At 42.7% G+C, this 14,934-nt stretch overlaps 1 protein-coding gene across 1 annotated transcript in view; it reads right to left on the minus strand.

Annotated features, from left to right (window-relative positions):
- Window positions 1–1,129: 1,129 nt before the first annotated feature.
- The window catches only part of LOC124140892 (splicing factor 3B subunit 3), a 33,865-nt gene continuing 20,060 nt past the window's right edge, over window positions 1,130–14,934 (minus strand). Inside the window, exons 18-27 of the mRNA XM_048397599.1 lie at window positions 14,399–14,553; window positions 13,464–13,638; window positions 12,466–12,671; window positions 11,288–11,570; window positions 9,998–10,210; window positions 6,560–6,658; window positions 5,564–5,707; window positions 4,737–4,841; window positions 3,367–3,462; window positions 1,130–1,968 (exon numbers count right to left, since the gene is read on the minus strand). Of these exons, the coding sequence (XP_048253556.1) occupies window positions 1,924–1,968; window positions 3,367–3,462; window positions 4,737–4,841; window positions 5,564–5,707; window positions 6,560–6,658; window positions 9,998–10,210; window positions 11,288–11,570; window positions 12,466–12,671; window positions 13,464–13,638; window positions 14,399–14,553 (1,521 nt within the window). The 3' untranslated portion in view covers window positions 1,130–1,923. The remainder of the gene's footprint in view (window positions 1,969–3,366; window positions 3,463–4,736; window positions 4,842–5,563; window positions 5,708–6,559; window positions 6,659–9,997; window positions 10,211–11,287; window positions 11,571–12,465; window positions 12,672–13,463; window positions 13,639–14,398; window positions 14,554–14,934) is intronic.

Genomic DNA, 14,934 nt, shown 5'->3' on the forward strand with positions numbered 1-14,934 from the left:
CGTAGGAAGGCTGTACCCATGTCACAGTTAAATGATCAACAGTCAAGTCAATGCCTGGTGTAGCAGCCCCGCACACGGATCAGATCCAAATGGCTTCTCGTGTTCAGAATAAGACGCTTGATCCTCACTGAGGGTTGTGTTGCCAAACCTGATGCAATGCCTGGGTCAATTCTTGGAGATTCTGTACCGGACGGTCCCTGGCTCTGACCATACGTCCCAACTGATCCCATGGATGCGCGATTGGATTCAGGTCTGGCCTTCGAGAAGGCAAGGTCAGGACGTAGGGCAAGAGCATAGTTTTCAAAATGAGACACAGCAAAACCGTCCACTATGGTACCTTGAGACCTTTGTCCATTTAATTAATGTCCCTTGAACTATGACCAAATCAAGTTTACAATCAAAGGAGTTAACACCCCCACACCATCACCATATGCCACTGTGTCCTGCGTGTTGCACTGATAAGATGCTCCTCTTTGCCACCAGACACGAGACCTACCATCAGTGTGGTGCAATAAAAACCGAGTCTCGTCAGACAAATGAATAGTCATCCATGACCTCTAGATCTACAGTTCTCGAGCCTGACACCAGGCTTAACTGAGAGGAATGGACGTTTTATTGGTCTGACCCTTAATCCTGGATCATTTCCAGCCTAGCTCGACATAATGTACCCAGTCAACAAAGACATTTTCTCTGATTAGTAAGCTGCTTTGAAAAGGATTTTCAATTGTCACCGATTTAATGTGAAAGATCGTAATCAGGGCGAATCTGGGCTTTGAACCATCATCGAATTGTGGCCCACACAAGGAATTAACTCGCTCAAATGAAAAAAAAAAATATTTACAGAGTTCTATCAAATTTAAGTCACCATCAGTGTTTTTACAGTTGTTAATGTGTTTGTGAACTGGACAGTGGTAGTGTTTTTTAACTATGGCAATGTTGGTGTTGACGAACTGTGGCAAAATAGGCGTTTGTAAACATTGGCATTCATAGCTTATAAATTCTCAAGGAAGTTAGTTGTATTAACCATGGTGCTGTTCCATGAATTGATGTTCACAGGCATTTAACCTTAATGTACAGGTCCTGCATGAATTAAACAAGGAGTGCTGCAGTAAAAACAATGAAGCCATGATTCGGTTTACTTACATTTATTGATCAATTTACATATGCAACATTTCCAATGTAACAATGTTAAATTTACACAGATGATATCTGCATGATTATTTACACATGACCTTATTCAGAGATGTCAACTCAAGTAGATACAACTGAAGGTCATACAATATTTTGAAGCAACAACTTCGACCACAGAGATAAGTGCCCTTTTCGACAAAGCCATAATAGTACTATCACAGCTCCCATGATCTAACAATCGTAGGGAGCCGTAGTGCTAAAATTGCTTTGTAGGAATAAGGTCCCAGAAAATATCTTATCCAAATGATCTTGTCAACATGAAAGTTAATGATGCTGATGTGATGTGAAAGTCATGATATAAGTCCTGTATCAAAGGCAGTGGTAATTTCAGGTACAAAATAAACAACTATGTACAACAAATGATTCAGGATGCAATTTCTTGGTGGACTCTCAGGCAGTAATTTGCAATGAGTCCATATTCCATGCTGTAGTTGGCAATATACAGCTGTATCAACATGTCCATTCGGGTCAAGTTTATCAGACAAGTCAGAGGTTCATAGTGTCTTATATCATCCACATTTGGATACATTGACAGAATCAGCCGGTACATATCTGAGTGTAGGTCTTTCTGGTGGTTACTCATTCCAGTATTATTCACACAGAAGACATGTGATCATCCATTCCCCATATGGTCGCTTCAGTGTTCTGAGTCCAATGAACACACTGATTCACTCTCCTCATTGTAGGCTGTCTGTAGGCACACGCCATGTCACACGGTACAGAATATCTCTCCTAGAAAGCATATCGTGTTCGGATATCTTCAAGTTTCTTGGACACCTGAAAATATGACAAGTATTCAACATCATTAAACATGTGTCCAAAAATGTAATCTGACAACCTACGTGAAATCTTTGATCCTAAAACTCAATAAGCTGTCGAAGACATGGAGGTCCCAGCAGAGTCGTCCCTATCGTCTAGGACTACAGATAACACTTTAGGTGTTCCAGGGAACTTGACCAAACATCCCACTTCATTTAAACAAGGTACCTGGTTGTCCTGAAATCCAATACCCATGAAACTGATAAGGAAATCCCTCCTGTTATGGTGGCATGTTACTGAGTCTGGTGATTGGCTACCCTCAAATCTGAACAATACATCTGAACACTCAGGCTTCAAACAAGACCAGTATGGAAATTACTAGTTGGTGTTCATATTTTTTAGGATTCCAACGACCAAGTTATCAACGTTCATATTAAAATAGCACTAATTACTAACTTGTCAAAGGGTGACAGGCAATATAGTTTAAATCACTAATTACTAACTTGTCATATGGTGACGGGCAATATAGTTTAAAGCAGTAATTACTAACTTGTCAAAGGGTGACAGGCAATATAGTTTAAAGCACTAATTACTCACTTGTCATATGGTGACAGGCAATATAGTTTAAAGCACTCATTACTAACTTGTCAAAGGGTGACAGGCAATATAGTTTAAAGCACTAATTACTTACTTGTCATATGGTGACGGGCAATATAGTTTAAAGCACTCATTACTAACTTGTCAAAGGGTGACAGGCAATATAGTTTAAAGCACTAATTACTAACTTGTCATATGGTGACGGGCAATATAGTTTAAAGCAGTAATTACTAACTTGTCAAAGGGTGACAGGCAATATAGTTTAAAGCAGTAATTACCAACTTGTCAAAGGGTGACGGTCAATATAGTTTAAAGCACTAATTACTAACTTGTCATATGGTGACGGGCAATATAGTTTAAAGCACTAATTACTAACTTGTCAAAGGGTGACAGGCAATATAGTTTAAAGCAGTAATTACCAACTTGTCAAAGGAGGACAGGCAACATAGTTTAAAGCACTAATTACTCACTTGTCATATGGTGACAGGCAATATAGTTTAAAGCACTCATTACTAACTTGTCAAAGGGTGACAGGCAATATAGTTTAAAGCACTAATTACTAACTTGTCAAAGGATGACAGGCAATATAGTTTAAAGCACTAATTACTCACTTGTCATATGGTGACAGGCAATATAGTTTAAAGCACTAATTACTAACTTGTCAAAGGGTGACAGGCAATATAGTTTAAAGCACTAATTACTAACTTGTCATATGGTGACAGGCAATATAGTTTAAAGCACTCATTACTGATTGTCACATGACAAGCAAATGTTAACAAATCACCCAAATCAGCCACCAAAGGACTTGATTTTACTCACCTCACTGGGGGTTCTCTCCAGCTCCTCCGCCACACTCTTCTGTTTGCTGGCTTCCATGGAATTGAACATCTCACACAGGTCGCCATCGATCACATTCTGAAACAACACAACAATGATGAGGCCCAGATTGGTTAAATATATGCCTCTGTCAGCTACATTCCACCTCAGCTTTAGTACTGGGTATTGGCCTCACCTTCGTATTGCAACTTATTGCAATAATGATTCATGTACGTACCACGTATTCATACGTACCACAATATATTGCATGCATTCTTTCATCTGTAATATTTTAATGAATTGTCAAATACTGTTTCCTGGCTTTTGGTGGAGTAAGTAGTGATTCACACTCGTGATGGTTCAAGTTTGCCTTTGTGATTGAGTGAGTGAATGAGTGAGTTGTGTTTAACGCCGCTTTTAACAGTATTCCAGTTATATCGTTGCGTGTCAGCTTAATGTGGGAGGAAAGCCCGAAGTGATGCAGGTCTCGGACGTTTACCACTTCGGCAAAACCCACGAGCATGGGTATGGTGCTGACAAACCTAGAAACATAATCGGGGCGAACCGGGATTCGAACCCTCAACCATAGGTTTCTGGTGTGCCCAAGGGACCCTTTGTAAGTGAATGTTTTCGAAAAATCTGGAGCATACAAACCAGTGTTTGATATAATGAAGGTATCCCAATCCGGACTTGTACAGGCACCCACACACACATACGCATGCACATCCAGTTTTGCCCTTTAATCTTGAACCTCATTATCTTCCTGAGGCAAGGGAGTTAACTGACCATAAAAGTTCAGTTTCCACCCTTGCCGGACTAGGCTGGAATTATGGAGTTATATTTTGGCTAGACTAAAGAGTCTATGCATAGTCCAATCAAATTTGAGTAACGAAATCAACATCCAGTTCGTAAACTGCCATGCAGATTTCCGTCGATTGCAGGATTTGTAAGGCATGTGTACCGTCAACTTAGCATCAACAGATACTTTACAAATCGTTTCATGTTTTTAATCAAGGTGCTCACATGATTTGATGCACTATTTCGAGTTAGACCCGTTTTGTTACAATATAGATCTTGATTATCGATCCTGTTGTCTTCACTGATCGCCGCCATTTTATATGAAGCAAATGCAAGTAATATCAGGGGTGGAATTTGATAGGTCAATAGGAGGGACATAGAAGGGACATAACACGTAATAGCCACTACGATCAAACCCACAAATTCCAGCCTATTTTGGCAAGGGTGGAAACTGAAGATCTGTGGTCAGTTAACTCCCTTGCCTCGGGAAGATGCACCTCTCCACAACCACACTGCCAAGACGCCGATTGTAGCTTGTGCCTGAAGGCGCACTGCTGCATCCACCGATACCTTACCTTGACTGGATAGTAGTAGGATCTGTAAGCCAGGTGGTCCCGGCCACACAGAGGGGGGTACTCTGAACGCATGTACATCTCAAGATGTTGGAAAAAGTCGTGGTCCTGCAATATGGCAAGTTTGCATTTAGTTACATCATTTAATATCAAGGTAGGAGAGAAGAGTGAACGTGAGGACTACTGCCAGTTTGATTTGAACAGTATTACAATAGTATGAAGACCTGTGAGCTTAATGAGGGAGATATGTAATCATAATTCTTACAAATTTCAGATTCTAACACACCAAAAGTACTCTGGCACAGCTAAGGGACAACTCGGCAAAGCGACTTTTAGACTTAATAGCTGGGATATCCCTGTCCTCCAGAAAGGAGTGAGTAAGTGAGTAAGTTGGGTTTAAGCCGCTTTTAACAGTATTCCAGTTATATCACGGCCTGTTTACTTCAGTGAAACTCACGAGCACAGGTATGGTGCTGACAAACCTAGAAACAATCGGGGCGAACCCGGATTCAAACCCACAATCATAGGTTTCTGGCGTGTCCAAGGGATGCAACTCTGCACAGCCATTTGCGGCGCCTTAGACAAATGATCCACCCGGCCACACTCCAGAATGGAAGGGACACAGACAGGTCATTATTCACACAATGTTTTATTCTAATGTAAGGAATAACAAAACATACACAGATGACTCAAGAGGTTTAAGAGGTCTAAGTCGGAAAACCAAAACCCCCAAAAGCTTTCTACCAGTTTGTGAACTTCTGTTTTCATTTTAAAGAAGAAAGATTGATTTCATGATCTGGGCACAGCCTAAGAAGCCCAAGTTTAGCTACCTCGTGCGATGTGAAGGGCACCAGCATGCCGATAGCACCAGACAGGGTAGTGTAGACCAGAGACTCTGACCCCCCCGGGATCAACGTGGCCTTCTGGAGGGACGTCACAACCTCACCAACATGGAAGTTGGCAACTACGTCAGCCTGGAACACACAAGAGGACAAATTTACTATCGGTATGTGATAACTGTCAATGTAATAAGAGATGAGGTGAGGTGAAATGGGTTTTAACGTAGTATCCAAGATTATTGCACTTATATAGCGACGTGTGTGCACGTGTGTGTGTGGCTGCTTGTACTAGCCCACTGAGATACCATGGCACAGTTTAACATGAATACCCCACTCAGATACAGTATGACTTCGAGCCGACCAGTCCTTGTTTTAGCCGAGCCACAGACAGGGTAACAATATGTACCATCTTTTAACATCTTTTGGTATGACGCAGCCGGGGATCAAACCCCAGACCTTCCACTCTCCTGGCAGACGCTCTACCACTAGACCAAGGAGGCGGTCCAATGTAATAACTGTTTTTAGCTGGCTAACATTAGACAAAATAAATCTTTGTTTGTTGTTTAATGCCGCACTCAGCAATATTCCAGCTATATGACAGCGGTCTGTAAATAATCTGAGTCCCGACCAGACAATCCAGTGACTGACATCATAAACATCATTCCACACAATTGGGATCGATGACATGCATCAACCAAGTCAGCGAGCCTGACCACCCAAATCCTGTTAATCACCTCTTACAACAAGCATAGTCGCTTTTAACAGCAAGCATGGATTGCTGAAGATCTATTTTACTCCAGATCTTCACGGGTCCAAAATACCATCTGTCAAACACAATACATCTGTAGTACGTTGGTTGTGCATAGAAGAACACTGGGGATCAGCATCACAGGTTGTAATCATTGATTCAGGTGAAACACGGAAAACATCATCTCCACAGTGAAATCTTTAATCTCAAGTTATGTCCACCATGTGGCAACGTCTCACCTTCTGTGAGGCACCATTCAGCAGTCCTCTGTCCCAGAGAGCCTTGTTCCCTGTCGGGTCCTCGTCCACCTCGTCAGACACATCCGCGGGAAGCCGCACCTGCAACAGTCAATCAGTTGGATTCAATGCTCCTTTGAAGGGTATTTCAGTTACATCCAGTGAACTGCATGTGGAACGAAAATTAAAGAGATGAAGTTCCACCATTTTTACCACATTAATGAAAAATATGAGAATATGTTACCATCAAAACCAAGAAATATCACCAAGAGTAAATCTGGGAATAGCATCCACGGTAAGTTTCACCGCAACACAAAGAAATGGGGAGAAGGGAGAAAGGACAAGATAGGCAGCTGGGGACCCACATTCTTAACCAGAATCCTCATGGGGAGACAAGCTTAGGTTAGTGACCCATATCCTTCTTGCCCACTATGGCTAAAAAAAAATCAGACAGAGTACACATTGTAAACGATTCTCAGTTTAGTTAGCTTTGGGGACTGGGCATCCCATCTGAAAGCGTGTCTTTCCAATGTGGAGCTAAAGTATTGCCATATTCTGCCTCAATGTTACCCTGTTCAACATAGGATATTAACCATATTTTGCATGAACTGTGGTCACACATACTCAAACCAGGTGCCCATTATATGCATTTTCTGCCCCAACATCCCCAGTTTCAAGAAATGTGACTGAGGTTATTATAAGAAATATCACACATGACGACCACTTGATATCCAAGTTGAACAAATTTGCAACAATCATTTGGATGCATTGGACCTATTCTGACCCAGGTTTGAAACATGTTCACAAAGTATCGTACGTACTGAGGTTAGACATACTTCCAACCAATTACCTGTCTGAACTGAACACTACTAGAGTATTTACAGAAGTGTGGATCAGCATCACAGGTTGTAATCATTGATTCAGGTGAAACAGGGAAAACATCATCTCCACAATCTATCCTTTCTCCAGCAGTTTTATTGTCAACATGGAATGCAAAACTCCAATTATAACAATCACAATATTGCCAAACATGTTTGCACCAGTCTACAAGTTTAGGTTGGGGACCTGAATTTTTACAAGGAATCCCAATGGGGAGACACGCATAGAATGCTTGGAACCTATACTCTTACCCGGAATCCCCACAGTGAGACTAGCATCGGTTGGCTGGGGACTATATTCTTAACAACAATCTCCACAGGGAGACAAGCACAGGTTGGGGGCCTATGTTTATACCCAGAAACCCGACAAAGGGAACAGACAATCAGACCGTACACATTGTAAATGATTCCCAGGTTAGTCAGCTTTGGGCAGTAAGAATCCATTCTGCTCCAACATCCATCCCTATTGGAGTATGTCAAATCAGAAAACGTGGCTTTCCGATGTAGAGCCCAATCCAAGTACCAGCCACATTCTGTCTCAATTATAGCCATATTATGCATCAACTGCGGCCACATGTTCATGCTTGGTGCACATACTTTCTGTCCAAGGGTCTTCACCCCATGGAAATCAGTTATGAAAGGTATATTACAGACTAAGGTCATATGATCAACAAGGACACACATTGCGACCACTCAATATTCAAGGAAAGACAAATCCTCAACAAGCATTTGGGTGTTTGGGGCCAATTCTGGTCAGAGTTCATAATTTTTGGTATGCACTGAGGTCAGACATACTTCCAACCAATTACCTGTCTGAACTAAACAATACTAGAGTATTTACACAAGTGTGGATCAGCATCACAGGTTGTAATCATTGATTCAGGTGAAACACGGAAAACATCATCTCCACAATCTATCCTTTCTCCAACAGGTATTATTGTCAACATGGAAAGAAAAACTCCAATAATAACAATCATAATATTGCCAAACATGTTAGCACCAGTCTATATGTTTAGATTGGGGACCTGAATTTTTACACGGAATCCCCATGGGGAGACTAGCATCGGTTGGCGGGGGACTATATTCTTAACAACAATCCCCACAGGGAGCCAAGCACAGGTTGGGGGTCTATATTTATACCCAGAATCCCCACTAAGGGAACAGACAATCAGACCGTACACATTGTAAACGATTCCCAGGTTAGTCAGCTATGGGCAGTAAGAATCCTTCCTGCTCCAACATCGATTCCTATTGGAGTATGTCAAATCGGAAAAGGTGTCTTTCCGATGTAGAGCCCAATCCAAGTACCAGCCACATTCTGTCTCAACAAGTATTTGTCACAGAGTGACGAAATATCCCCCGCCTGTACACCATACTACCAAATATGAAGACAATCCAGCGATTAGTTCTTGAGATATTGTGGCAAAACCGTTTTCCAACTCCAAAAACAGATTTGCCTGCTGTGACCTTGAAAATGGGGTCAAGGTCACCAAATCTGACAGGTGTATGCGGTGTCTGTATATACACTATAGTTCCAAATATGAAGACAATCCAGCGATTAGTTCTTGAGATATCGCGGCAACACCGTTTTCTAACTCCAAAAGCAGATTTGCCTGCTGTGACCTTGACAATGGGGTCAAGGTCACCAAAACCGACTGGTGTCTGCGGTGTCTGTATATACACCATAGTTCCAAATATGAAGACAATCCAGTGTTTAGTTCTTGAGATATCGCGGCAACACCGTTTTCCAACTCTAAAAGCAGATTTGTCTGCTGTGACCTTGAAAATGGGATCAAGGTCACCAAAACCGACTGGTGTCTGCGGAGTCTGTATATACACCATAGTTCCAAATATGAAGACAATCCAGTGTTTAGTTCTTGAGATATCGCGGCAACACCGTTTTCCAACTCCAAAAGCAGATATGCCTGCTGTGACCTTGAAAATGGGGTCAAGGTCACCAAAACCGACTGGTGTCTGCGGAGTCTGTATATACACCATAGTTCCAAATATGAAGACAATCCAGTGTTTAGTTCTTGAGATATCGCGGCAACAAACAGGTGGGACGTACGGACGGACGTACGGACGGTCGTGAATACTATATCCCCCGCTTCGCGCTTTCGCGCGGCGGGGGATAATTATAGCCATATCATGCATCAACTGAGGCCACATGTTCATGCTTGGTGCACATACTTTCTGTCCCAGGGTCTTCACCCCATGGAAATCAGTTATGAAAGGTATATTACAGACTAAGGTCATATGATCAACAAGGACACACATTGCGACCACTGAATATTCAAGGAAAGACAAATCCTCAACAAGCATTTGGGTGTTTGGGGCCAATTCTGGTCAGTGTTCATAATTTTTGTATGCACTGAGGTCAGACATACTTCCAACCAATTACCTGTCTGAACTAAACAATACTAGAGTATTTACACAAGTGTGGATCAGCATCACAGGTTGTAATCATTGATTCAGGTGAAACACGGAAAACATCATCTCCACAATCTATCCTTTCTCGAACAGGTTTTATTGTCAACATGGAAAGCAAAACTCCAATACTTACAATAGTGATATTGCCGAACTTGTCAGCACCAGTGACAGTGTCGTAGTCCAATTGGTATGAACATGTTATCCATCTTGGGTTGGTATCATCAGCAAAGACGATGAGCTGGTTCTCCTGGCGCTTGTAGCGGAGGAAATGGAAGCTCTCCTGTACGTCGGCAACCATCACGCGGTTCCCCATTGTGTGGATGCTCACTACTGTATTGGGGATATGCTGAGGACAGACAGTATGTTTGTGTACTACTTGTGGCCAGCCTTATAACTCCTGGATCACGTCACAAGGTCCAGGTGTAAAACATGTACTTGATGAATTAATCTTCAGTTGTGATATCCTGTCAATGTCTTATGGAGCTAAATTTAGGTGAGCTGAAATTGGGATTAACGTAGCGTTCAAGATTATTGCACTTACATAGCAACGTGCATGCACGTTTGTGTGTGTGGCTGCTTGTACTAGTCCGGACAGATGCCGATTTCTAGTGCTAGCACACTGAGATACCATGCCGCAGTTTAACGTGAATACCCCACTCAGACACAGTATACTGACTCCGAGCCGACCAGTCCTTGTTTTACACCCTTAATACCGAGCGCCAGACAGGGTTACAACAAGTACAATCTTTTAACGTCTTTTGGTATGGCGTGGCCGGGGATTGAACCCCGGACCTTCCGCTCTCCGAGCGGACGCTCTACCACTAGGCCACGGAGACGGACGCTCTACCACTAGACCACGGTGGCTGACGCTCTACCACTAGACCACGGAGGCAGACAGAGCTAAATTTAGGTCTCATTACAAAACTATGAAAGTGTTAACAGATAACCAAAGACATTCCTAATCTAGTCTGGCAACAAATGTTACTATTAACAAATAAGAGTAAAGTTATTCCTTCACGTGTATTTGACAACCTAGTGTATGTAGCGAACAACATTGGGAACAAATTTATTTGCAGACTCAGCTCCATGATGTTGTTGCTAGCCCACAGGGAGGAAGTGAGGTTCTTCCTCTTGCCTATGAGCAAGAGGTCGGGGTGGCAAGATACTACTACTTGCACAACTGATATGGATAGCTGAAAATGTCATAGTTAGATGACAGCCAAAATGCAAGATTTATGGCGATGATGTAACAGAGGTAGGGTTTTGCAAGAAATTTTTCTATTAACAGAGTTAACTTATTTTTGCAACTAAGTTTCTTGGTACTGAGAGCCATAATTATGTCAAACAGCTTACAGTTATACAAGATTCAAATACGATCAGACCAACTGTGCTTCGCGTTGCACCATCTAGATGCGTTCCTCACCTTGTTTTCACATTTCCTCAGCAGTTTCTTCTTTCCCAGATCATAGACTCGGAGATTCTTTCCAAGGCCTATCAATACCCTCCCCTGGAAGCTTGCAATGGCAGTAGGCACTTCGTCCATGGCCGTCTTGTGAAGCAGTTCCAGCTTCGTGCCCTGGTTCACCAGCAGGTAGGTGTACACAAACCCTCCACTCAGGGAGCGTGGGTTTAACACAAGGTCTCTGGACACACCCACTAACACAAACTGGTCGTCTCCTTTGTTGGCAAACTTCACCAGGGCAATACTGACAAGATAAAATAGAGCAGGCTTGGATGTCACACATCTCTATACAGAGTACTATTAGAGTGAGTGATTGGGGTTTAATGTCAGCTTGATGTGGGAGGATAGCCCGACGTGAAGCACTTTACAAAGATTTACCACTTTGGTGTAACCTATGAGTATGGGTATAGTGCTGACAAACTTAGAAACATAATTGGGGCAAACCCAATCGAACGACCATAGGTTTTTGGTATGCCCAAGGGACGCAACTCTGTACAGGGAATTAATGCTGTGCCTCAGATGCCTAGGCCACCTGGGCCCACATGTATTATCAGAACAAAGTGGAGAAAAAAAAGAAGCAAATAATTCTCAGAATTGTGTGTATCAATGGATGCGATAGTGCGGATCAGCAAAGCAAAGGACACAATCACTTAGATCAGGTGAGTGAGCGAGTGAGTTGGGTTTAACCCTACTTTTAACAGTATTCCAGTCATATCGCGGCGTGTCAGCTTAATGTGGGAGGAAGGCCCGAAGTGATGCAGGTCTAAGACGTTTACCACTTCGGTGAAACCCACGAGCACGGGTATGGTGCTGACAAACCTAGAAACATAATCGGGGGGAACCGGGATTCGAAACCACAATCATAGGTTTCTGGCGTGCCCACGGGACGCAACTCTGCACAGCGAATCACGGCGCCTTAGACGACTGGGCCACCCGTGCCCCCTAGATCAGGTGAGGCAAGAATACATCACTTCACTCATTACTGACTCAAAACTTGAAAAGGGATATGAGAATTATTCCCTGACACAAACTGATCACGTATATGTACAACTATAAAACAACTCAATCGTCACATCAAATGTGCAAGTGCGAAATCTAATCCTGCTCCTTGAGAGCTTGTATCATTGTCCAAGGCTTACCTGTGTGCTGCCTCGTTCTGCTCCAGTGAAACCTTGTCGAATGTCTCCCCCTTGATGGGGTTCATGACACGGATGACCGACGCCCACATCCCCATCCCTGACTTGGGGGCTCCAAATACAGTCTCAGGCTTCTCCTCATTGAGGAAAGCTGCTGCCATTTCAGCTGCTATTTCCTGTTCCTCTTCACGAGCTGCTTCTATCATTTCCTACAGTGACAAAGGATACTTTATTGCCTGGAAAGAAACCTATTACTGAATGTACCAAACTAACTGTGACTAGCATAATGTAAAGATTGACACTACTTTCAATAGACTCCATCACGTTGGAAGCACAAGGTCCACATTAGTGTCTTACACTGCATCCGTCCCATGAGGAGCCGGGTTAGAACTGATCTCCAGCAAACCATGCTTGTTGTAAGGGCCGACTAATGAGATCAGGTGGTCAGGATCGCTGACTTAATTGATGCATGTCATCGTATCCCAATCGATGCTCATGATGTCAATCACTTGATTGTCTGGTCCAGACTCAATTATTTACAGACCGCCTTCATATAGCTGGAATAATGCTGAGGGCAGCGTTAAACAACAAACAAACAAACAAACAATGAGCAAATGTTCAGCTACAAGAACTGATGCTTAGTCAAGTAAACAAGTGCTTGACTGCATGTTTGTTGCACGCATCAATATTCAAGCCATACGACAGTGATCTGTAAATATCGAGTCTGTCCCCAGTGATTGAAAATCACAAGCATCAATCAATGTAATGGGGACACAATGACATGCAAGTCTGACCAGTCAGTTCTGTTTGTCACTTCATAATATTAGTCAAAAGAAGTTAAGACCACCTGATTCTTTCATATTACTCTAGTTAATCTGTCATGACATGACAAAAAATGAACAGACATAACAAATGCAAAGGTCATTCATCTAACCGATCTGTATTTAAGTTTGACCATATCCCCCCTTGAGCCCTGAACACAGTCCACAAGAGCCTCTCACCTCGGCCATCTGCTGCTTTCGATGTTTCTTGGTGTCCTCTGTGTAGGCATTGTGGTCCGTCTCAATGAGGATGATGTTGTTAGACTCGGGATGGATGACAAACTTGCGTGGTGTGTACTGCAGTGGCCATGACACCTGGTTGAACACAGCACCCAGCTTCTCCAGCGCTAGAATCCTGAACACAGCATCCATATCTTACAATACGTGAGCGGTGTTGTTTAATGCTGCTTTGAACAGTACTCCAGTTATAACACATGTCTTGCTGTGGGAGGAAAGCCTGCTGCAGGCCCTCAACACTCACAACTTTGGTCAATCCCACAAGCAAGGTTATGGTACTGACAAACCTAGAAACATTATCAGGGCGAACCGGCATGAGTAAGGTAAAGGTCAACAAGATCAGGGCGACACCAGCAAAGTCAATCATTATGTCCACTTGCTATTTGATTTTCATAACTCTTTGACAAGCATTTGGATACATTGTGCCCATTCTGACCCAGGTTCCCAAAGTACTGTATGTACTGAGGTCAGACATACTTCCAACCAATTACCTGTCTGAACTAAACAATACTAGAGTATTTACACAAGTGTGGATCAGCATCACAGGTTGTAATCATTGATTCAGGTGAAACACGGAAAACATCATCTCCACAATATTTTAAGCATCCAATTCCCAACTGGCCAATTACGCAAAGTATGTCCGGATGGAGTACAACTGGAGTCTCACTCAACAATATTCCAGCAACAAACTTCAGCACAAGTAGAGAACTCTTCATCAGCAAGGCTACCCACCCCACCGCCCCACATTTCAAACTGATAAATTTTTGTGAACGGGGAAGAATGTCATGTTTAATCCAATTATGTATGAAATTTGTCATTAGGACATCTTAATCACCATTGAGTAAATGAGTTCACAAAATTATTGTAAAAAGACTGACCTCAAAGTGTTTGTTGAAATTGCCACTATACCCTCAGGGCACTGTTCTGAGGCAAATCCAGAGGCGTATTCCAGGGTTTCGTAAGACAACGGTGTCAGATGGAATCTGCTCTGGTATGTGTAGCTCAGCCACGTTCTACTGGACATTGCCAAAACCTGCAACGTCAAGTTTAGAAATGCACATTCACAAACTTCAAACTGAGAAACATGAGCTTTTACAGCTAAAGAATGCTTCCAACACTTATAGTAACTACTTACCTGTGAAAACAATGGTCTTAGTTTAAGTTATGTATACAACCAAAGGACCCGCGTTGGCATGAAATGCAGGGTTATACTCAATCTGAAGGATTTTGACAAGTGTTATTACCAAGAAAGAATTCATCTCTCAAATACACCCCAGGTTCAACTGTACAACTGATAATTAACTATGAGTGAGTGAGTGAGTGAGTGAGTGAGTGAGTGAGTGAGTGGAGTGAGTGAGTGGAGTGAGTGGAGTGAGTGGAGTGAGTGAGTTAAGTGAGTGAGTTAAGTGAGTAG

This window comes from Haliotis rufescens, unplaced genomic scaffold (assembly GCF_023055435.1).
Source record: "Haliotis rufescens isolate VD_foot unplaced genomic scaffold, xgHalRufe1.0.p SCAF_17, whole genome shotgun sequence".
NCBI classification, from domain to species: Eukaryota; Metazoa; Mollusca; class Gastropoda; order Lepetellida; family Haliotidae; genus Haliotis; species Haliotis rufescens.